The sequence below is a fragment of the Protomyctophum parallelum genome, assembly GCF_964188405.1.
Source record: "Protomyctophum parallelum genome assembly, chromosome: 18".
In the NCBI taxonomy this organism is placed as follows: Eukaryota; Metazoa; Chordata; class Actinopteri; order Myctophiformes; family Myctophidae; genus Protomyctophum; species Protomyctophum parallelum.
The window spans coordinates 40,374,961-40,398,026 of record NC_139716.1 but is presented as its reverse complement, the minus strand read 5'-3'; the positions used below and the strand labels follow the sequence as shown (position 1 = coordinate 40,398,026).

General features: G+C 44.5%; 1 protein-coding gene across 12 annotated transcripts in view; it reads left to right on the top strand.

Annotated features, from left to right (window-relative positions):
- chd3 (chromodomain helicase DNA binding protein 3) overlaps positions 1–23,066 on the top strand; it is a gene marked incomplete at its 3' end in the record, with an annotated part of 71,122 nt that overhangs the window by 2,174 nt on the left and 45,882 nt on the right. For 7 of the 12 annotated variants that reach the window (XM_083789189.1, XM_083789188.1, XM_083789187.1 and 4 more), the window contains exons 2-21: positions 2,006–2,139; positions 3,575–3,763; positions 4,895–5,022; positions 5,720–5,958; positions 6,375–6,514; positions 7,135–7,276; positions 8,747–8,934; positions 11,616–11,915; positions 12,644–12,847; positions 13,553–13,914; positions 14,190–14,292; positions 14,469–14,660; positions 15,600–15,800; positions 16,292–16,429; positions 17,514–17,635; positions 18,538–18,711; positions 20,209–20,350; positions 21,248–21,379; positions 21,776–21,893; positions 22,430–22,554. In XM_083789189.1, the coding sequence (XP_083645315.1) occupies positions 2,006–2,139; positions 3,575–3,763; positions 4,895–5,022; positions 5,720–5,958; positions 6,375–6,514; positions 7,135–7,276; positions 8,747–8,934; positions 11,616–11,915; positions 12,644–12,847; positions 13,553–13,914; positions 14,190–14,292; positions 14,469–14,660; positions 15,600–15,800; positions 16,292–16,429; positions 17,514–17,635; positions 18,538–18,711; positions 20,209–20,350; positions 21,248–21,379; positions 21,776–21,893; positions 22,430–22,554 (3,473 nt within the window). The remainder of the gene's footprint in view (positions 1–2,005; positions 2,140–3,574; positions 3,764–4,894; positions 5,023–5,719; positions 5,959–6,374; positions 6,515–7,134; positions 7,277–8,746; positions 8,935–11,615; positions 11,916–12,643; positions 12,848–13,552; positions 13,915–14,189; positions 14,293–14,468; positions 14,661–15,599; positions 15,801–16,291; positions 16,430–17,513; positions 17,636–18,537; positions 18,712–20,208; positions 20,351–21,247; positions 21,380–21,775; positions 21,894–22,429; positions 22,555–23,066) is intronic. The other 5 variants (XM_083789180.1, XM_083789181.1, XM_083789183.1 and 2 more) reach the window with 2 other exon arrangements.

The window sequence follows — 23,066 nt, the reverse complement described above, 5'->3', positions numbered from 1 at the left end:
ACTGTTACCAGTCCTCCTTCTCCAGTACAAAGGCAAGGCAGACAATAAAATGGAACAAATGTGGCCTATAAAGCAGACTGGTACGTGCGACGAGGGAGACTGTGCAGCCCTCATTCTGGTTATGGTTCACTCACTGTGTTAGTGTGTTTAGCCTGGAGCTGATTTTCATTCTCATTCTCTCTCTCTCTCCCTCTCCCTCTCTCTCTTTCCCTCCCTCCTCTCAAAATGTTCAATCTAATTATCTCTCTCTCAAAATCGAATTCTCTCTCTCTCTCTCTCTCTCTCTCTCTCTCTCTCTGCCTTCCCAGTGATTTAGTTATGAGCTGCTGTGACTTCAGATTTCAGAATACATTTCCCTGATTATCCTGCTAAGGCAACCATGGAAAATATGTGCTCTGAAAAGGAAAAGAGCAAATTGTAGTCAGTGAAACATGCACAAGATTTGGCTTCTTAAGCAATTCAAATTCGGAGCATTTTTTGTAATAGGAGTGAGTCAATCCATGTTTACTTAACAGTTTGTTACCAGTTGTACCACCAACACCTACTAGACATATGTATGTAGGCTACTTTACTCCCAACAGAAAATGCAGTAATACAGCTCTTAAAAGACATAACTTGTTATGTTTATACCAGAATGCTCGCCTCAAAACACAGTCGCCTCGGCGTAGGCCTATACAGCCAAAACCTAACCCTATTTCTAGTCTAACCTAAAACTATGCCTAACCCTAAACTTATTTCTAAACTTATCCTCAGTAAAACAAATTCAAGAATTCAAGAACCGCCCCAATGAGCGGTCGCCGCAAGGTTGGCACGTTCTTTTTTAGGGTGAGTGTGTTTTAAGACGAGCATTCCTCGTTACCTTTATGATTATTATACATACCATAATTCTAACTTTGGAATTCGAGTCGATTGGTTGACTGGTTCTTGGGACAGCTGCTTACAATTAGTGGTCATCATATTCATGTCAAGAGCCCCCAAATTTGGCTGTATATATGAATATTTTGTGCCAGGGACCACCATTAGAGAAGATTTGTCAAAATCTTTTGAAAATAGGCTATTTCCGAAATAGTTGGAAAATAAAATATGGCTTAAGTGAAACTGTTCCTCATTTTGCTGGGGGACTCGCTGGAAGTTATCGATTGTTTCCTACAGCACTCCCTGTAGATTCCCCCGCTGCCCCGCCTCCCTGTTCCTACTACTATAGTAGCAACCTTGAGCCACGAGAGATGCCACTGAGCACGCTAAAGCGTGCAAGTTGCTGTGTCTAACGTTGCGAATTTTGCTAGAGCCGTCTCAGCCCGTTCGAGTTGCAACCCAATAGGCACGGAATAGTAAATTATTTACCCCCTCAAGGCTATGCCAACACCGAGCAATATTTCCCACCACGGAGCAAAGCCGGCCAATGCTGTCCTCCTGGCCGTGACACATGAGTGTGTGTGTGTGTGTGTGTGTGTGTGTGTGTGTGCATGGGGGGACAGAGGATGGAGTTGAGGGACTCAGGCAGTGTAGGACCCCCCCCCCCTCCCCCCCAAGGACAACTGTTGAGACCCCACTTGAGAGCACTTCCAGGGGCCAAGCAAACGAGCCACTCCAAACGCTCACACACTCCAAAACACCACCACACCCCAAATGACCATGACCATGCCCCCCCAACAGGCACTGCAGTGGTATAATCTAAATGCCCTGATCTGGCATTAGCATTGTTCATATAGGAATATCTCCATAAGCCAATTATGCCTGTGCTTTGTATTGAACCAATACCAACTGTCAAATCCACTTACTACACACCGACTGGAACTAATTTGGCATATGTTTGCAACTCAGTCAAGGGCAGAGGTCACCGCCGGCGCCTCGGCATGCCATTATGCGGCTTTTGTTGTGAAAGTGTTAAACAGGGGGATTAGCTGGATGTATGGTATAGCAGCAGATTATTGGGAAGATCACTGTGACCGACTGCCTTAATCTGTTGTCTCTGCTGCTTCTGACATTCAACCGTTTCCTCCAGACGTAGAGAGGGAGGCACCGGACACGGAGATCCCAGCCAGAAAGAAAGGAAGACCCAAAAAGAAGAAGGAGATCAAGAAGAAAGACAAACAGAAGGAGGGGAAACCCATCAAAGCCAAAAAACGCAAGAAGATTGTAAGTTTTGAGCATAGACTGTAAAAAATATGGACAAAGCGTTCCCCGGGTCTAACATGGACGTAAAATGAAGCCTGTAATTCTATGGTAATTCCTGATGTAAATCGCCATATTTCTAGATCCGTTTTGGCCCAGCTGGCCATTCATTGGCTGGCTCCGTTTTGGCCCAGCTGGCCATTGGCTGGCCCAGCTGGCCATTGGCGGGACTTCCCCCCTTCTTCTCCGTTGGTTTTTATTTTGACTCGAGTGGGAGGGGAATCCCGATCATAGACTGTAACGGTAGCCACGCCCCTCAGAACATACGCAACTTTATGGTCATTTTTTTAATTAATGGGACCATAATTTTCCAAAAAGAATATTATGACATTAGAAATGAGACTTTAAACTAGTGACTGGAAGCAGAAAGTATTCATGACCATGTTTATTAAGGTAATACAGTCTAGGTGAAGTTGGGCCCAAATACATGGACTTCTATGGGGCTATGGGTTTTTCTGGGTCCAATGACAGCGCCACAACAGGCCATTATATGAATCGCGATTTCCTTATAGGCTTCACAAAATATCTGTCTGACTGCCCCCCTGGTTTTGAGCACTGTCTGTTGGATTTGTAATCTAAATCACCTTGTAATTATTTTAGTGGTTCTCAAAATGGGGTCCAGGGACCCGCATTATACAAATGGAGCCAAATGGATTCTTACAGGTCCATTTGGTTCTAGGGATTCACTGAATGGTAAATTCTTGGCCGAAACCGAATACCGAATAGCCGAATATTAATATAGATTAATATATATATATATAGTATATACTTTTTTTTAATATACTTTTTTTTGTACCAGTTTTTGTACCATTGCTGTCATGGCCGTGCCTTTGTTGTAGATCTTCATGATAATGGCAAAAGACATGTTTACATTGTGATCACGTCATCAGAACAAAACAGTAGGTTCCGAAAGGTAACCCCCGCTTCTTTTACTATTCGTTTTTGGCTCTAAAATCAACCGAACCGTCAACCGAATACCGAATATGCATTTTTGCCACTATTCGGCCTAATAGATTAGGTGGCCGAATATTCGGTGCATCCCTACTTGGTTCCATTTGTCCTTGGATCTTCTTTTTTTCACGTCTTATCCTCTCACTCACTCTCCTCCTTTTCCTCGCTCCTTTCTTCTCCTTAACCTTCTCCTTAACCTTCTTCGCTCCTTTCTTCTCCTTAACCTTCTTCGCTCCTTTCTTCTCCTTAACCTTCTCCTTAACCTTCTTCGCTCCTTTCTTCTCCTTAACCTTCTCCTTAACCTTCTTCGCTCCTTTCTTCTCCTTAACCTTCTTCGCTCCTTTCTTCTCCTTAACCTTCTTCGCTCCTTTCTTCTCCTTAACCTTCTCCTTAACCTTCTTCGCTCCTTTCTTCTCCTTAACCTTCTCCTTAACCTCGTCTTCTTCAGGACAGTGATGTAGAAAGAGACTCAGACAGAGACAGAGACTATGGCGAGAACTCAGACAGCGCAGCCAGCGACTATGGATCCGGCGAGAAGAAGAAGAAGAAGAAGCACAAGGAGAAGAAGGAGAAGAAAACCAAGAAGAAGAAAAAAGATGATGGCGACAGGGACAGCAGCCAGGAGGAAACAACAAAGGTATGAAAAAGGAAAGAAACAAACAAAACTAGTTAATGAAAATGGGGCCAAAGCAAATCTTTTGGTGTCAAAGCAAAACAAGCAGGTTTATCAAAATGATAAACATCTAAAGTGGAGGATCCATGCACTTATGTGTGAATAACCCTATAAATGGAATTATCTGTGATTTGAGTAATCTGGGACCGTTCATGAAACATCTTAAGGCTAAAAGTAGCTCCTAACTGGCCTATATTTATGAATAAAATACATTGTTGCCTTCCTAGTGTAACCTAGTTTAAATAAAATAGTAGTCTAGTAGTACAAATGTCTACTAGTAGTAGACGTTTGTATGAATTAATTCTTCAATGTTCTAGGTACAAGTAGGAGAGACATATTTTATGTTGAACCATATTTGTTTTCATACTTTGTATTTAACTTGTTATTCCGACTCCAAATGTACCTTTAATAATGTAATTCCTTACATCCAACTATTTGGGCAAGAATATTTACCTGGCAATATGCTTTTATTATATAAAGTTATAATTATTAAGACTTGAATAATTATGGCATAGGATTTGTACCTCCTGCTATTGTATTTTTGTGATGACTTCACCGACACAGACCAAGGAGTTATACAGTACATAGCTTGACACAGGCCAGTCCATAAACCAAATAAAATGGTTAATAAAATAAAATGATTGGTCTATGAACCAATCACTGTGGGCAGTGTGTTCATGAAAAACATCATCCATAGCAACAAGGTCAACGAACACTCAAGATTTCAGCTGTTTTAAAACAGAACTTGTGTCGAGGTTGTTTTAGTGGCATTCTGGAGAACTTTAAGTGGCAAAGTAAAATACTGAATCCATTCTGAACGGGAACCCATTTTGGTGTTAGCATCATGTCATGCTTTAGCTATTGAAAAATAGCAGATCTACAAGCTCATAGCGCCCCACCGAGTGGCGCGATACGAGCTTGTAGGTCTGCTATTTTTGAAAAATCGAAGAGCGACTGACATTTTTATAATCTGATCTCAGGTCAGAATGGGTTCATCAGACCAGTGTGTGTCCGGCGGAAACCTCGTATGAATCTGATCTCAGGTCAGAATGAGTTAATGTGAACACAGCCCCTGTTATCCGTTCTCTTTCTCAGCAACCAATAGAGCAGAAGACGTCAGCTCAGCTGGCCAAGGAGTGGGGCCTGGAGGATGTTGACCATACCTTCACCGAGGAGGACTACAGGGAACTCACCAACTACAAGGCCTTCAGCCAGTTCATGAGGTATCACTCATACAATAGTCCACCTGAACTCACCAACTACAAGGCCTTCAGCCAGTTCATGAGGTATATCACTCATACAACAGTCCACCTGTGGTGTTACAGCTGTGTTACACCTGTGTGAAGATATCATATTTATTCCATATTTACTGGATTATGACAATTCTGTTTGATCTGGCCATTAATGTACGATTTGCCTCCTTATGTCTGGTATTGAAATCCCCACAAATAGAACCATTTATATATTAACCCAGTGGAGGAGGATGCTAAACACACACCAGTCTTAGTAGTGGTGCCAGCTCACGTCAGAAACATCTAAAGAGTTAAGTCTTAAAAAGACAAAAGAGTGGCCGCACACACTGATAGCCAAAGTGCCGATTATTTATTAGGAGGCAGAGTAGGAACCAACGTTTCGGCAGATGCAACTGCCTTCTTCAGGGTATATTAACCCAACCATCTTTTTCTGCATTATATTCTGTAAAAAGGATTTCGCATCTGTGATAGACCAATATCACATGCAATATCACATAACTTGCTGCAAAGTGATGGTTGGTCGGTTCCAAATTAAGACATTGAAGATTTTGATTCCCCCGAAACATAACTGAGAAATGTAATATGCCATGTAATTAATCGATTGAAGTGCTCATAAATGTAACTCAAGTTGGGGGGAAAGGTTTAGACTAACCTCTACCTCTACCAGGCCCATGATCGCTAAGAAAAACCCCAAAATCCCCATGTCGAAGATGATGACCATCCTGGGCGCCAAGTGGAGGGAGTTCAGCTCCAACAACCCCTTCAAAGGCAACGGTGCCGCCGTGGCGGCGGCCGCAGCCGCTGCTGCCATCGCTGTCGCCGAGCAGGTCTCTGCGGCGACCGCCTCCCCAGAACCACCTCCACAGCCGCCTCCACTTCGCAAAGCCAAGACTAAAGAGGGCAAAGGTCAGCCGCTAAACACCACCTTCCCCTTCCTTATCTCAGTGGGATCCCCAAGATTGGATTGAATGTTTCCAAAATATTCTTGAAATTGTGACACGTTGACGTTGTGAGCTTGTAGGTTGGCTATTTTCAAATTATAGCCGATGCATTTAACACATTTTGCTGGGGACCCCCTGGAACCCCCTCAAGGACCCCTGGGGGTTCCTGGATCCCACTTGGAGAATCTCTGCTAATATATCTCTCTTCCTGCTTCCTCCTTGACCGTATACAAAGAATAAAGCTAGAATGCTGTTAGAAGAATCAAATGTAATGTGCAGTTTGTTATTCTTCTTCTGATCAGGATACAGGAATGGTGAGAGATCGAGAGAAAAGATTCAGATGAATCGTTTCCAGAGTTTTCTTTCTCTCTGTCTGCCCAGGGGTAGGTTATAAGAAGCGCAGCAAGAGCCCTCGTGTCCAAGACAAGAAAAAGGCTGCAGCTGTAGCCAAGGCCAAGAAGATGGCCCCCATCCGTATCAAGCTGGCAGCCATAGGGGCCAAGAGGAAGAAGAGCTGTTCAGTAAGTTTGGATTGATTGAATACTTTGTTAACGGTGTGCAGAGTAAAGTACAGACGTACAATAATGCTAAAATGGTAACACAAAAAGCTCTGAGGTCTTGTTTCCATTGTGGTCCTCCTATGTATTCAATTCATCAAGTGTTCACACTATGACAAAGGCCCTTGCAGAGATCTATTGTATGGATGGATGGGTGGATGGATGGATGGGTGGGTGGCTGAATGGATTCATGGATGGGGCGGCGGTGGCTCAGGGGTAGAGTGCCTGGATGGTAACCGTAAGGTTGCCAGTTCAAACCCGGGCTCCCCCAGAGTTACTGTCGAAGTGTCCTTGAGCAAGACACTGAACCCCTAATTGCTCCCGATGTGCTAGTTGGTGCCTTGCATGGTTTCCGCTGCCATCAGTGTATGAATGTGTGTGTGAATGGGTGAATGTAATGCACAATCTCTGTAAAGCGCCTTGGATAAAGGCGCTATATAAATGCACCATTTACCATGGATACATTGTGAATGAAAAATGTGGCATTCTCAACTTGGCTCTGTCTATTTGGTCCTCTATTTGCTGACTTGTTTCCCCCACTTGGTTCCCCCCCCACCCCCCTTTCCTCCCACTCTCGCCCACAGAGTGGTGAGGATGTAGATGAAGAAGGATCCGAACAGGAGAACTCCAGCGTGCACAGCTCTTCAGTCCGTTCGGACAGCTCCGCACGCGTGAAGAAGAACAAGAAAGTAGTAGCAGGACGGCCTGCCAAGAAGAAGAAGAAAGGTAAGCAGGGGCGGAGCCAGGAACTCTTCATGAGTAAGGCAACATTAAACCTGTATATAGGAGGGGCTAGCGCCCCTCAAAAATCACACCCGTGTGAAGTGAGGGGCGCTCTTGTCATTATACATAATCATACATCATCTCATGAACAACTGAATTTATGTGATTGGTTTTAGCCGATTCGCATTCCGGACACAATACAAGATATCCCTGCTCACCCACCAATGCGTCCACAGTAATGCCCCCCCCCCCCCCCCCCCCCCCCCCCTAACTCAAATAATTAGTCTCCCTGAAACCCTCGACCCGCACGCCCTCCGCTCATCAAACACATACTGCCTCCACCCCGCCACGGCCAACCTGCGCACCATGGGTGACAGGGTCTTCTGCACAGTTGCCCCTGAACTATGGAAGTTCAATCGACTGCTTCAAGAGAGGACTAAAGACCTACCTATTTAATAAGGCTTTCCCCCAAACCCACACATTTTATTCATTGACCCTCATGTTCAATTTAATAACTGTTATCCTGTTTTCCTTGATTTCCGTGTGCTTTTAATCGTGTAATGTTCTTTTTCTTTTTTTTGCTTTTGCCTATACTGTTTTATATTTTGTCTACTGTAGCACTTTGAGATTCTGAGGAATGTAAAGTGCATTATAAATAAATTCCATTATTATTATTATTATTATTATATTTGAGGGACATATGACCTAATTTCTCCTTTCATTGTCAATGGCAAATATGTGTGGGGACAAAAGCTGTATATAGGAGGGGCTAGCGCCCCATAGCACCCGCCTTCTAATGAAAGCGCAAAATCTGTCTTGAAAGCCACCCATCGACTAATCTAATATACGGTCAACCTTCCCCGTGTTTCTTCACTGGTCCGATCCAGAAGAACACAGTTTGCCGGCCACTGCTACAGAGCTGACAATGAGGTTATATCTTCCCTTCTTCTCTGGAGGAGTCCTGCCTCAAAGCAGCCCAGAGGTAGAAAACTGTCGTTCCCTGATGTCATCGCTAGTAGGGACACATGCATCAGTAAGCAAGAACTGGGTATGGCAATGAAGGACCGGAAAGTCTGGCGTGGCATTGTGAAATCTATGATCTCGACCGCGGTCGAAAAACTATGATGATGAATGATGATGATGAGCGCCCCGTCAAAAAAAGATTGTATTAATCCATTCTGAACGGGCACCCATTTTGGTGTCAGCATCATGTTATGCTTTAGCTATTTAAAAATAGCAGATCTACAAGCTCATATCGCGCCACCGAGTGGCGCGATACGAGCTTGTAGGTCTGCTATTTTTGAAAAATCGAAGAGCGACTGACATTTTTAGAATCTGATCTCAGGTCAGAATGGGTTCATCAGACCAGTGTGTGTCCGGCGGAAACCTCGTATGAATCTGATCTCAGGTCAGAACGGGTTAAAATCTTTACTCAATGTCTTTTTGTGACTGACTGTCTTTCTGTCTGTCCAGTGGCAGGAGGAGCGGCAGGAGGAGGCGAGGAGGACGGCTATGAGACAGACCACCAGGACTACTGCGAGGTGTGCCAGCAGGGCGGTGAGATCATCCTGTGTGACACCTGCCCCAGAGCCTACCACCTCGTCTGCCTGGAGCCGGAGCTGGAAAAGGCCCCCGACGGCAAGTGGAGCTGCCCCCACTGCGTGAGTAACGATGGTGCTTTATCCCATTCTGACCGGGCAGCCATTTTGGTGTTGGCATCATGTTATGCTTTAGCTATTGAAAAATAGCAGATCTACAAGCTCATATCGCGCCACCGAGTGGCGCGATACGAGCTTGTAGGTCTGCTATTTTTTGAAAAATCGAAGAACGACTGTCATTTTTAGAATCTGATCTCAGGTCAGAATGGGTTCATCAGACCAGTGTGTGTCCGGCGGAAACCTCGTATGAATCTGATCTCAGGTCAGAATGGGTTATTGAGTGATGATATCTTTCTCTGCTGTCAGGAGGAAACCTCAACTCCAAAATGTTCATTTTTCAGGAAATGAAAAATATAAAATTTTCAGGAAATTAAGAAAACCGTATATTTTTTTAAAACAAAGCATCAAAGTTGGTGTTGTAACTTTATATATTGTCACATTACTTCCATGAGAGGGGGAGAGGTGGTGGAGTTAGTTGCTTTAGCAGACATTTTGAGGGTCCAAGTTAAGAGGTTTTGTCCAAAGCACGTTTTTTTAATACTGTTTTTATTAGGCATTTTTTGTATGACAACATCAGAATATTATCGACAATGATAATGATATTCTGTTGGATAAAATGAAAAAAATAACAGGCAATGTAAATGTTCCACATACAATACATAATAAAAAATACATATAAATGTGATAAACATGAACAAACAAAAAACTGTTAAACAATGACAAGTGTGAACAGACAAACAAAACAGACAACAGGACAGACACTCTTGCTCTCAAACTTTCCCAACAAGTTGTTGTAAATTAAGTGAATTACAGACATTCCTTTTTTTAAATGAGAAAAAATTAAATAAAGCAAAAACACTCAGTTCCTTTTTTTTTTCTTTCCAATGTTCTATTGTGCTATCTATTGTGTAGGAGGGGTTAGCGTGCACCTATTGAAATATCCAATGAAGGGTTGCCATGTCTGGTAGAATCTATCTTCACTCCCTCTCAATTCAAACTTAATCTTTTCCAATTGTAAGTAGTGCATAACATCTCTCATAAGTGAAGTGTGAGTCGGAACCTGTGCTTGTTTCCAATTCAACAGTATCAGTCTGCGAGCCAGTAGAGTCACATATTTTACCATGTTATATTGGAAAGTAGACAGTTTGACCCCCGGGCCCCCTGACCCCCATAACTGCTGTCAGTGGATCCGGGTCAAAAGGTCTTCCAACAATGTCTGACAGTGATTTAAATATACTTTGCCAATATGATGTTAGTTTAGTGCAATGCCAGAACATATGAGCTAGAGTGGCCGGCGACTGGCCACATCTGTCGCAGGCTGGATTCACATTTGGATACATTCCGTTGAGTTTTTCCTTTGACAAATGTAACCTGTGTAATATTTTAAACTGTATAAGACCGTGCCTGGCACATACTGAAGAAGAGTGCACAAACTTTTGAGATGTAGACCATTGCTCGTCAGTGATAGATATTCCTAAGTCGTTTTCCCAAGCAGTTTTTAAATACTCCAAGGAGGCATTATTATCTAAACATGAGAGAGAATTATAAATAATAGAAACACCTCCTTTGAGCAATGGGTCAGGTAGAAATATAGATTCCATTGATGAGTTGGGAGGTATGTTTGGAAATGAAGCAGTGTGTTGTGTTAAAAAAATTCGTATCTGTATAAATCTAAAGAAATGTGATTGGGGTAAATTGAATTTGCGTCGTATTTGTTCAAAGGTCGGAAATAACCCATCAATATAAAGATCTTTGAAGGAGTGAATGCCATTTCTATGCCACACTTTAAACAATGAGTCAGAAAGGGACGGTAAAAAAGCATGGTTAGCGACCAGAGGTGCGCGCACAGAACCCGGGTGCCAACCGAAATGCCTTCGTATTGAGAGCCAAATTTTGAGAGAATGCGAGACTATGGAATTCTTTGGCAACTTTGTCCAAAGCACTTTTAACTACTTTCCATTGGTTCAATATTTTCGAAACAACACTTGAAGGGTATTCAATAGCACTGATTTATGCCAAAAAAATGTTATTGGCTTTGTGTGATTTTGCTTGGTTCCACATCTCACATTATGATCTCCAAAACCAGGCGGTCCTGATAAGTGATGGTTAGCAGGTGTGTTGGTACCAGAGTTACGACATTGAGGGAGCAGAAAACAGCCCGGTCACGTAGTTCATGTAACTTGTTTGTCACGTAAAGCCCATAGACTTTAACGTAAACTTCCGGTTCATTCAATAGAAGTCTATGTAGAAGAGCCGCCATTGGACTGGCCCCATGAAGTGAACGGAGTTGTCGTAACTCTGTCTTACTCTATGGCTCTGGTTGGTACCACATTATAGATGATGACATCAAATTCAAGAGATTTTACAATCAATTATTTTTTATTATTATTTACTTTTCTTTGCTTCTACATCATTTTAGCATGGGATGAAGCAAAAATGAGTACGCTGAAAGCAATTCATATAGTGTTGCATTAGGTGTTAATCTAACTAACCAAAATATATCGGATCAGTGGTGCGAGCGTCTTGCTCAAGCACACTTCGCCGATAACTCTGAGGGCTCCGTATATAGCAGCTCAAACTTCTAGTATATGTACAGTATTGTACAGGATTCACCCGTTCAGTAAATCTCATTAAGAAAGGTGGTGGTCTAGCCAGAATAGACGTTACCTTCCTTCCTCTGCTAGGAGAAGGAGGGCATCCAGTGGGAGGCGAAGGACGAGGACTTTGAGGAGTTTGAGGAGGAGTGCGAGGACAGAGTGATACCGGAGGAGGTGGGTGCTGCGGCGGCGGCGGCGGCGGCGGCGGCTGAGATCCTGGCGGGGGCGGAGGAGGAGGACGACGACCACATGGAGTTCTGTCGAGTGTGTAAAGATGGAGGGGAACTGTTGTGCTGCGACACCTGTACCTCGTCCTACCACATCCACTGTCTCAACCCGCCGCTGCCCGAGATCCCCAACGGAGAGTGGCTGTGTCCGCGATGCACGGTTAGCCTGTCCTGTCCTGTCCTGTCCTGTCCTGTCCTGTCCTGTCCTGTCCTGTCCTGTCCTGTCCTGTCCTGTCCTGTCCTGTCCTGTCCTGTCCTGTCCTGTCCTGTCCTGTCTTGTCCTGTCCTGTCCTGTCCTGTCCTGTCCTGTCCTGTCCTGTCCAGTCCTGTCCTGTCCTGTCCTGTCCTGTCCTGTCCTGTCCTGTCCTGTCCTGTCCTGTCCTGTCCTGTCCTGTCCTGTCCTGTCCTGTCCTGTCCTGTCCTGTCCTGTCCTGTCCAGTCCTGTCCCGTCCCGTCCCGTCCCGTCCCGTACTGTACCGTACCGTACTGTACCGTCCTGTCCTGTCCTGTCCTGTCCTGTCCTGCTGTCCGATCTTGTCCTGCCCCATCCTGTCCAACCCTGTCCCTTTCCATTCTGTGTGGTTCCAGTGTAATGTTTTGCACTGTTTTATATGATCACATAGCATGTTGGATGGAGGGGTGTTGCGGTCTTATAGTCCTGCTTATTGCTTTCAAATGATAAATTATATAATATTCAAGTCTTATAACGTAATATATTACAATATATAATATGTATATATTATATTATTCTGTTCAAAGTTGTCTATTCATGTGTGTTATTATGTAGGCCTATGTCACTGGAACACAGTCAGTCACTTTCCACAGTTCCAAAAGTAAAGTCACTTTAACACTTCTGACAATACTATATTGACCTCGCAACCTCCCCAGTGTCCGCAAATCAGTGGGCGCGTCCAGAGGATCCTCCACTGGCAATGGGGCGAGCCCCCGGCGCCCATCCCGGTGCCTCCGGCGCCAGACGCCGCGCCCGACGCCCCGCCCCCGCCCCCCATGAAGGGCCGAGCCGAGCGGGAGTTCTTCGTCAAGCTGACTGGCCAGTCCTATTGGCACTGCACCTGGATCACTGAGCTACAGGTAAGGTACAACAATAACACATGCATAGCTCTATAACCTAAATAATATTCATTATAAACTCTTTTTTTATCCCATTTAGACCTGAGGACGATTCTAAATAAATGTTTTTCTGAAAACCCTATGTTTTCTGAAAATCCTATGTTTCTACATCAGTGATGCCCAGAATTTTCTGTATTTGGCCATGGACCCCCATCTGAAAATATGTTTTTCCAGGGACCCCTACCCAGAAGCAAAGAGTTGAGTTAAAAACATTCGCTCTGAAGGAATTTTGCAAAGTTCCAACCAGACGTAGTGTGTTTGGTAAAACAGTCTCCCTACAGAAGTAAGAGAGACCTCCAAGGCTCCAACTATTTGACCTTCAAATTTAACCTTAAGAGGTGGCAAACCAAATCTGTAATTTTTATTATTACTAGCTTCCTTTGCCACTTTTAACTGTAATTGTTCTGCCCCCTGTACTATACCACTTTTCCCTGAGCCTGCTCAGGGACTACAGATGAAAATTAGCTTATGGCTAACTCTGTCCCATTTACATGGGCACCAAGTGCTGCGCTACAAGCTTGTAGATCTGCTATTTTCTTTCATTGTGAAAATGTGGCACAAATCTTTGAATATATATATATATACTAACTATAACTATATATACTAACTCCAGCATAATGTCTGCTATTAAAGCCAACCTCTTTCTGTCCCCTATGCCCCCTTCAGCTGGAGATATTCCACTCTGTGATGTTCCGCAACTACCAGCGGAAGACGGACATGGACGAGCCCCCAGCCTTGGACTATGGCTCGGGGGCAGAGGAGGACGGCGGCAAAGGGGATCCTTTGCGCGACAAGAGGCGCGCAAAGGACCCACAGTTCGCCATCTTGGACGAAAAGTACTACAAATACGGCATCAAGCCAGAGTGGATGATGATCCATCGGATTATTAATCACAGCCTGGATAAAAAGGGGATGTACCACTACTTGGTCAAGTGGAGAGACCTGACCTATGACCAGTGCACCTGGGAGAGAGATGACCTGGACATGCCTGAATTTGGTGTCTTCAAGGCCAACTACTGGAGGCACAGGTACGGCCCACCTCAGCCTGTCCACCGTATGGGTGGTCTGTACAGTCTGTGGTTGGAGGTGGCAAATTGTTTTGGAGGGCAATGGATGCTGCCATTGCTAACCCCTAAAGTAAATCCAACATTATGATGATCTGAATAGGCTGTGAAATGTCTTGCCGACAGATATACAATATTGCAGAGTAGAGGAATAGTTGCTTTTATTGCTTTCCTGAATAATGTAAGCGTAATCCATCATGATATAATTTCTGACTGGTTGTTGTACTGCTGTGTGACAGGGACGAGATGATGAAAGAGGACCCAGACAAACCCAGAAAGCTGAGGAACAGGGGCCAGGAGGGTGACGAGGACTCGGAGGTCCTTGGCTTACCTGCCAACGATGTGAGTTATCACTGACTCAGGATTCTTCCTTGTTAAAAACCTTTCACGTTTGCTGCTATTCCTCTTCGTAAAAACTACTGCTGCTATTTGCAGAACAGGGTAAATAATACTAATGCTGCAACTATATAACTAATAATAACAATACCATTTGTACCATTGACATTCTCTCCATTCAGCCTACGATAAAGTACGAGGAGCAACCTGACTTTGTGACGACGACGGGCGGGACGCTACACCTGTATCAGCTGGAGGGTTTGAACTGGCTGCGGTTCTCCTGGGCTCAGGGCACAGACACCATCCTGGCAGACGAGATGGGCCTGGGCAAGACCATCCAAACCATCGTCTTCCTCTACTCGCTCTTCAAAGAGGTACGTGCAGGAGCAAGCAGGGCGATAATATGTTTTCTTTGTCGTTGTTTATTTATTTGTAGTTTTTGCTTCATTTATTCATTTATTATTTATTGTGTGCGCGGCACAAACCAGTAGGGTCAGCAGCAGTGACAAGAACTACACTCCACAGTGTGTGGGGAATTCAGGAATTGGCATAAAAATGGGTAGGAAAAAAGGGTTACTATTGGGGGAATATAATGAGCAAATAATTGTTATGTCATGTTAACCAAACAGGCAAATGGGTGGATAGTTATTTTACTTTGCCAATATTTAACATGAATTATGTTATTTTTAAGTTAGTAAACGTCTCATCAGTCATCACCGAACACATTGGGAAGTGTCAGAGTTTCCAATGACCTCTTACACAAATTATATCACAAAACAATGTCCTGTTTGGTATTATTTGGTACATGGAGGATTTGTGGAGGAAATTATTGAAGTTTCTTCTTATTTAACCTTTATTTAATTAACCAGTAAAAATCACATTAAGACCATAGTCTCTTTTACAAGTGCGCACTGGCCAAGAGAAGAGGCAAATAAATGTTACACAGCTCTGCCAGTAACGACAAATACAGGACATGACAAAGACAAACATCCGTAATACCAAAAACCTACTACCAGGGAGGCTCAGAGAGAGAGTCTAAATAGTACAGACAAAAAATGAATAAGAACAATACATCATGAAACTACTAAGCTAATATAAATTAGGAGGAGCAATGGCTGGAGAGTGTGCCAGAGGCAAAGCTGCTTAAAAGTCACTATAGGGGATCAAGGAAGCCAATTTGAATCTGGTCTGTAGATGGTTCCACGCCCAGGGCCCAAAATACACAAGGTGTGTCGTCATGATGACCTTTAGTTACAGTAACACCCTGTGTACAGAATCCCCCATGTTCATTCTCTACCACTTGTCTCCTCCAGGGCCACACCAAGGGCCCGTTCCTCGTCAGCGCCCCGCTTTCCACCATCATCAACTGGGAGAGGGAGTTTGAGTTCTGGGCGCCGGACTTCTACGTGGTGACGTACACGGGGGACAAGGACAGCCGAGCCATCATCAGAGAGAACGAGTTCTCCCACGAAGATATGATCCTCAATCGAGGAAAGAGGGCCTTCAAGCTGCGGGTGAGGAGGAGCGTTTAGACCTGAGGACGATTCTACAAATGTCTTCTAAATCCTGACAGTTTTCTGAAAAACCCCATGTTTCTATTATCGTTCTCAAACATTTTCATGTCAAGGACCCCCACAATTATATGTATTTGGCCCCCATCTGAACATATGTTGTTCCAGGGAACCCCCCCCCCCCCCCAGCAGCAAAGATTTTAGTTAAAAACGTTTGCTCTGAAATAATATATATTCAAAGATTTGCACCGTATTTTCACAATTAAAAAAATATACCAGACCTACAAGCTCGTAGCGCGGCACTCTGTGCCGCGCTATGAGCTTGTAGATCTGCTATTTTTCAACAGCTAAAGTATAACATGATGCTTGAAACACCAAAAGGGGTTCCCATTCAGAATGGGTTAAGCATTCAGTGATGAAAGGTTTGCATACTCACCACAAACCTTTTCTATGCTCCGGGCAAAACGTTTTTCTTTTTTGGATATTCCCTGCAGAGAGATGCCCCTATCAAGTTCCACGTGCTGCTGACCTCCTATGAGTTGGTGACCATTGACCAGTGTTCGCTCAAGTCCATCGACTGGGCCTGCCTGGTGGTGGACGAGGCCCACCGTCTGAAGAACAACCAGTCCAAGGTAGGCAGCAAGGTTGTGTATGTCCTGTATGTGCACATCACTATCCCCTGTCTAAAAGAGACCAGGGTGAAGTGACGTAGAGGACGACAATACCCATCGATAACCCATTTCGACCTGCGGACGATTTTACAAATGCCTAATAAATCCTGACAGTTTTCTGAAAACCCTATGTTTCTGTGTCAGTGCAACGCTCCACACGTCCCAGACTCTTCTCCCTTCTGGCTCCAAAACTGTGGAATGCACTTCCCATTGCAGTCAGAACTGCAGCATCACTCCCAATCTTCCGCCGTAGTCTGAAAACCCACCTTTTCAGACTCCATCATGGCCCATAGCACTTACCCTAAACCCTTAGATAGCACTTCCGTAGACTTAGATAGCATTTGATACAGACTTATAGCATGTTATGTAGACAGCACTATAATTGCATTGTATATAGTCATAGCACGCCATAGTACATTATGTATAGCATAGTAGTATATATGTATAGTTTCATTATATAGATATTCCACTGTTACTTTCTTAGCTTACGCATGTTTCATGATAAATGCTTTTATGTGATGTATTCCCATGCTTTTGTTCTTGCTTAATGTAAATCGCTCTGGATTAAGAGCGTCTGATAAATGCCTAAATTGTAAATTGTAAATTGTTCTCAAACATTGTCATGTCAAGGACCCCAAATATATGTATTGTATATGTATTTGGCCGCCGACCCCCATCTGAAAATATGTTGTTCACGATTTCTCTAAAATAGCAGACCTATGAGCTTGTAGATCTGCTATTTTTCAATAGCTAAAGTATAACATAATGCTTAAAACACCAAAAGGGGTTCCCACCCCCAAAATGGGTTAAAGAGACCAAGGTGCTGTGACGTAGATGACGACAATACCCTGTAAGGACAATGATGACGACAATAATGATCACAATAATTCATTCACTTCGTAATTCATTCATTCACTTAACTTGATTGTTTTATCTTTTTCTTTTTTAGATTAGTGCAAAAAAAAATACAGAATGACACAAATTGTAACTAATGATACTTTAACTCAACTTCACATTCAAATGCATGTCTGATCTCCACCTGCAGTTCTTCAGGCGTCTGAACGACTACAAGATCGACCACAAGCTGCTGCTCACTGGAACTCCTCTGCAGAACAATCTGGAAGAGCTGTTTCACCTGCTCAACTTCCTCACACCCAACCGCTTCAAGTAGGAATGCTCCCCCCCCCTTCTCTCTCTCTCTCTCTCTCTCTCTCTCTCTCCCCCCTTCTCTCTCTCTCTCTCTCTCTCTCTCTCTCTCTCCCTCCCCTCTCTCCATAACTCCTCTCTCTCTCTCTCTCTCTCTCTCCCTCCCCTCTCTCCATAACTCCTCTCTCTCTCTCTCTCTCTCTCTCTCTCTCTCTCTCTCTCTCTCTCTCTCCCTCCCCTCTCTCCATAACTCCTCTCTCTCTCTCTCTCTCTCTCTCTCTCTCTCTCTCTCTCTCTCTCTCTCTCTCTCTCCCTCCCCTCTCTCCATAACTCCTCTCTCTCTCTCTCTCTCTCTCTCTCTCTCTCTCTCTCTCTCTCTCTCTCTCTCTCTCTCTCTCTCTCTCTCTCCCTCCCCTCTCTCCATAACTCCTCTCTCTCTCTCCTCTCTGCATTCTTTAAACCTCCCTGGTGGCACCAGTGTTGTTTTTGGCAGCAAATTCGTATTTTAGTTCAGCCATTAGTCTTTGGAATGAAACTTAATTTAGTTTCAGTCATATTTTAGTCACCTGGAATGTTTTAGTGTTAGTCTACTCTATAGTTTTACGCGACGCGTTGTGAGCTTGTAGATCTGCTATTTTCAGCATGTCAACCAAGTGTAAAATTATTTATACTGGATCTCTTGTCCATTAGTCCCTTCCTAACATTTTAGTCTAGTTTTTATTTGTTCGTAGTTTTAGTCATCATACGGTAGCTTAGTTTTTATTTAGTTTCCATCTAGTTTTCGTCGAGGAAAAAAGGTAGTCGACGAAATCAACACTGCCTGGGCACAGCTGTTATCTGACCAGTGATGTACTGTATGTGGTCATGTGACGTTAACTCGCCGCCTCTCCTTTCCCCTGCCGTTCCGTTCCGTCCGGTTCCAGCAACCTGGACGGCTTTTTGGAGGAGTTCGCCGACATCTCCAAGGAGGACCAGATCAAGAAGCTCCACGACCTGCTGGGTCCTCACATGCTGAGGAGGCTGAAGGCCGACGTCTTCAAGAACATGCCCGCCAAGACGGAGCTCATCGTCCGCGTGGAGCTCAGCCCCATGCAGAAGTAAGGCCTGGTGTATTTGTTACTATAGACGGAGCTCATCGTCCGCGTGGAGCTCAGCCCCATGCAGAAGTAAGGCCTGGTGTATTTGTTACTATAGACGGAGCTCATCGTCCGCGTGGAGCTCAGCCCCATGCAGAAGTAAGGCCTGGTGTATTTGTTACTATAGACGGAGCACATCGTCCGCGTGGAGCTCAGCCCCATGCAGAAGTAAGGCCTGGTGTATTTGTTACTATAGACGGAGCACATCGTCCGCGTGGAGCTCAGCCCCATGCAGAAGTAAGGCCTGGTGTATTTGTTACTATAGACGGAGCTCATCGTCCGCGTGGAGCTCAGCCCCATGCAGAAGTAAGGCCTGGTGTATTTGTACTATAGACGGAGCTCATCGTCTGCGTGGAGCTCAGCCCCATGCAGAAGTAAGGCCTGGTGTATTTGTTACTATAGACGGAGCTCATCGTCCGCGTGGAGCTCAGCCCCATGCAGAAGTAAGGCCTGGTGTATTTGAAATTGAAAATGTACTTGAGTGAAAGTACAAAAGTATCGGCATCAAAATGTACTTAACCCATTCTGACCTGAGATCAGATTCATACGAGGTTTTCCACTGGACAACACACTGGTCTGATTATAACCCATTCTGACCTGAGATCAGATTCTAAAAAATGTCAGTCGTTCTTCGATTTTTCAAAAATATCAGACCTACAAGCTCGTAGCGCGCCACTCGGTGGCGCGCTATGAGCTTGTAGATCTGCTATTTTTCAATAGCTAAAGCATAACGTGATGCTGACACCAAAATGGGTTCCCGTTCAGAATGGGTTGAAGTACTAAAAGTAAAAGTACTCATATTGCAGAATGTGTTCGAAATGTGTACAAAATCTATTAAAAATAGAACATTTTGAAATGGCAGAAATGTGTAGGGTTGAAGTGGTTAATGTATGTTTTGTAATCAAATTTTTAATCGCCGTAACTAGTAACTAAAGTTTTCAAATAATTGTAGTATTAGTACTGGAAATTGGAAATACTCAAGTAAAGTACAAATACCGCAAAAGTAGTATGTAATATAATATAAAATATAATATATTACTTTTGATTCTAAGTAATATAATATTAATACTTTCTTTTAAGGAGTAATACCGGTATGTACTCTCTTGAGTAATAAACACTGCCGGTGGGTGTACATCGAGCTTGGGGCGTGGGGACGGCGGTGGCTCAGGGGTAGAGTTCCTGGATGGTAACCGTAAGGTTGCCAGTTCGAACCCGGGCTCCCCCAGAGTTACTGTCGAAGTGTCCTTGAGCAAGACACTGAACCCCTAATTGCTCTTGATGTGCTCGTTGGTGCCTTGCATGGTTTCCGCTGCCATCGGTGTATGAATGTGTGTGTGAATGGGTGAATGTAATGCACAATCTCTGTAAAGCGCCTTGGATAAAGGCGCTATATAAATATAAATGCACCAAATGCAATGCTTACTTGCAGTGTCATTTTGCCGTTTTGTTTCGAACCAGGAAGTACTACAAGTTGATCCTGACCAGGAACTTTGAGGCCCTCAACTCGAAGGGCGGAGGCAACCAGGTGTCTCTGCTCAACATCATGATGGACCTGAAGAAGTGCTGCAACCACCCCTACCTCTTCCCCGTCGCCTCCCTGGTACCACATCCCTACGCACCCAAACTCCCACACCTTGCATGGACTGTGCACGCAATGGAGTCGGCCTAAACCAGTGGTTTTCAAAAATGTCAACCAGTTCGGTCCTTGAGGGGATTCCAGGTGGTCCCCAACTAAATGATGGAGAGTTAGTAACCAAATGGACCCTTTTTTATAGATCTTTTACTCTTGAGAGCGTAAAAATGAAGCCAAAATGGACATTTGGATTCATTTTACATTCTCAAGAGTTATATTATTGTTACTTAATTAATTACTTAATTTCCAATAAGTCTACATAATGAGACAATGTAGAACAATTGTTATTTTGATCAACGTTGCCTGTTATCTCTCCTAATGGTACCACATCAACACAGCATGGAATTGTGGACAAAGTCTTATCCAACGACAACAAAAGTCTTCGGTCTGAGAGGCCTTGGTATGAAAATGGTTGAAAACCACTGGCCTAAACTGTGACTTTCCACGGAATGCTAAAGAATGCCTCTCATAACATTATGAGGGGAATTGAATGTTCTAACAGCTCCGCCTACTGCACATCAGTGAGTTGTAGCCAGGCTAAAACGTTCTCGAATTGCTGATAGACAGTGACACCTCCTGGTGAATGTAGGTACTACTACCCCTAATAGGAAACTAGATAGAACAAAGGGAAAACAAATAAAACAAAATGCCTCTGAATGATCTACATAGACATTGTGCATTCCTCATGGAGGCTTTAAATAACTCATTCAATGTTAATTTATTCAGTTTAATGTGTTTTATATTACCTTGTATGGTGTGTGTGTGTGTGTGTGTGTGTGTGTGTGTGTGTGTGTGTGTGTGTGTGTGTGTGTGTGTGTGTGTGTGTGTGTGTGTGTGCGTGCGTGCGTGCGTGCGTGCATGTAGGAAGCCCCCAAAACAGTCAGCGGTGCATATGAGGGAGGAGGCCTCACCAAGGCGTCGGGGAAGTTGACGCTGTTGCAGAAGATGCTCAGGAAGCTGAAGAATCAGGGACACCGAGTTCTGATCTTCTCTCAGGTGCACACACACAGGCACGCATGCCCGCACGCACACACACACACACACACACACACACACACACACACACACACACACACACACACACACACACACACACACACACACACCTGGACTGCTGAGCCACGGCCCAGGCCGGATGTGTATGTTAACATTAAACATCCGGTAGCTTTTTGTCATATCTAAGTCAAATTAAGCTCTACTCAAGCCCCGAATATCGCATTTTGAGCAGATTATGAGCCATAATGCACATAAAGACTGCGTGTGTGTGTGTGTGTGTGCACTCGCGTGCACGCAAGGATTTTGGCAGTTCATAGGTGGATTCGATCGATTGTTAGCTAATTGTTAGCTAATTGTCTATTTCTCTCTTGTCTCTCTACGTTCTTTGTTTCTCAGATGACAAAGATGTTGGACTTGCTGGAGGACTTCTTAGACTTCGAGGGTTACAAATATGAGCGGATTGACGGAGCGGTCACCGGAGCACTGAGACAAGACGCCATCGACCGCTTCAACGGTGAGAACATTTCAGAGCAACCTTTCACTGATATGCTGTCATGTCATCACAACACATCTACAGTAGGCTATCAAGTGTTATGTTGTTTACATGTTGAAACGAAACCAGACCCACGGCTCTCCAGAACCACCACAAAAGGCTCTGGTCAGGCTCTGCCAGTGGGCCTAATGAGGCCAACTCCTTACACCTGGGTCAGGCTCTGCCAGTGGGCCTAATGAGGCCAACTCCTTACACCTGGGCCAGGCTCTGCCAGTGGGCCTAATAAGGCCAACTCCTTACACCTGGGCCAGGCTCTGCCAGTGGGCCTAATGAGGCCAACTCCTTACACCTGGGCCAGGCTCTGCCAGTGGGCCTAATGAGGCCAACTCCTTACACCTGGGCCAGGCTCTGCCAGTGGGCCTAATGAGGCCAACTCCTTTCACCTGTGCAATTTCCAGCCTCTGCCTCAGCCAATTGAGGCTCAACCAATCAGGCTCTGCCAGTGGGCAACATGTTGAAACGAAACCAGTGGTCTCTCTCTCTCTCTCTTTCCCCAGCCCCTGGGGCGTGCCAGTTCTGTTTCTTGCTGTCCACCAGAGCAGGTGGTCTGGGGATCAACCTGGCCACGGCAGACACCGTCGTCATCTTTGACTCTGACTGGAACCCCCACAATGACATCCAGGTACTGTAACACCCTAACCCTACCCTGACTGAAAAACTAGAACCCTGCGTGGGGTTGGGTAGCCACGCATCCAACCACCTGGTGGAAGGATCAGAAACACATTTTTGAACATTTGAACAATTGTCTAGTATCAAGAGAAAAATCACACCCGTGTGAAGTGAGGGGCGCTCTTATCATCTATTGCTTCATTGTTATTGGGAATTTATGTTTGAGTAGGACAAAAATACCGATTTGCTCAGACGCGTATGAGGTAAATTCTCCATTCATTGTCAATGGCATTTAATGTATATATATGTATATAATGTAAATATTTACAATATAGCTGAATATAGCGCCCCTCAAAAATCGCATAGAAGTTGGGGTGGATTTGTACTGACAACGGGCATGGTTTTCAGAGTTGATGTGACCGATGCGGGCATGCTGAGGAACCAAAATAAAGACCCGTGCAGGAAAGGAACTGGTCGGAATAACGTGTTCCTTCCACACGCTACGTCCGGCCGGGGAAACTCCCC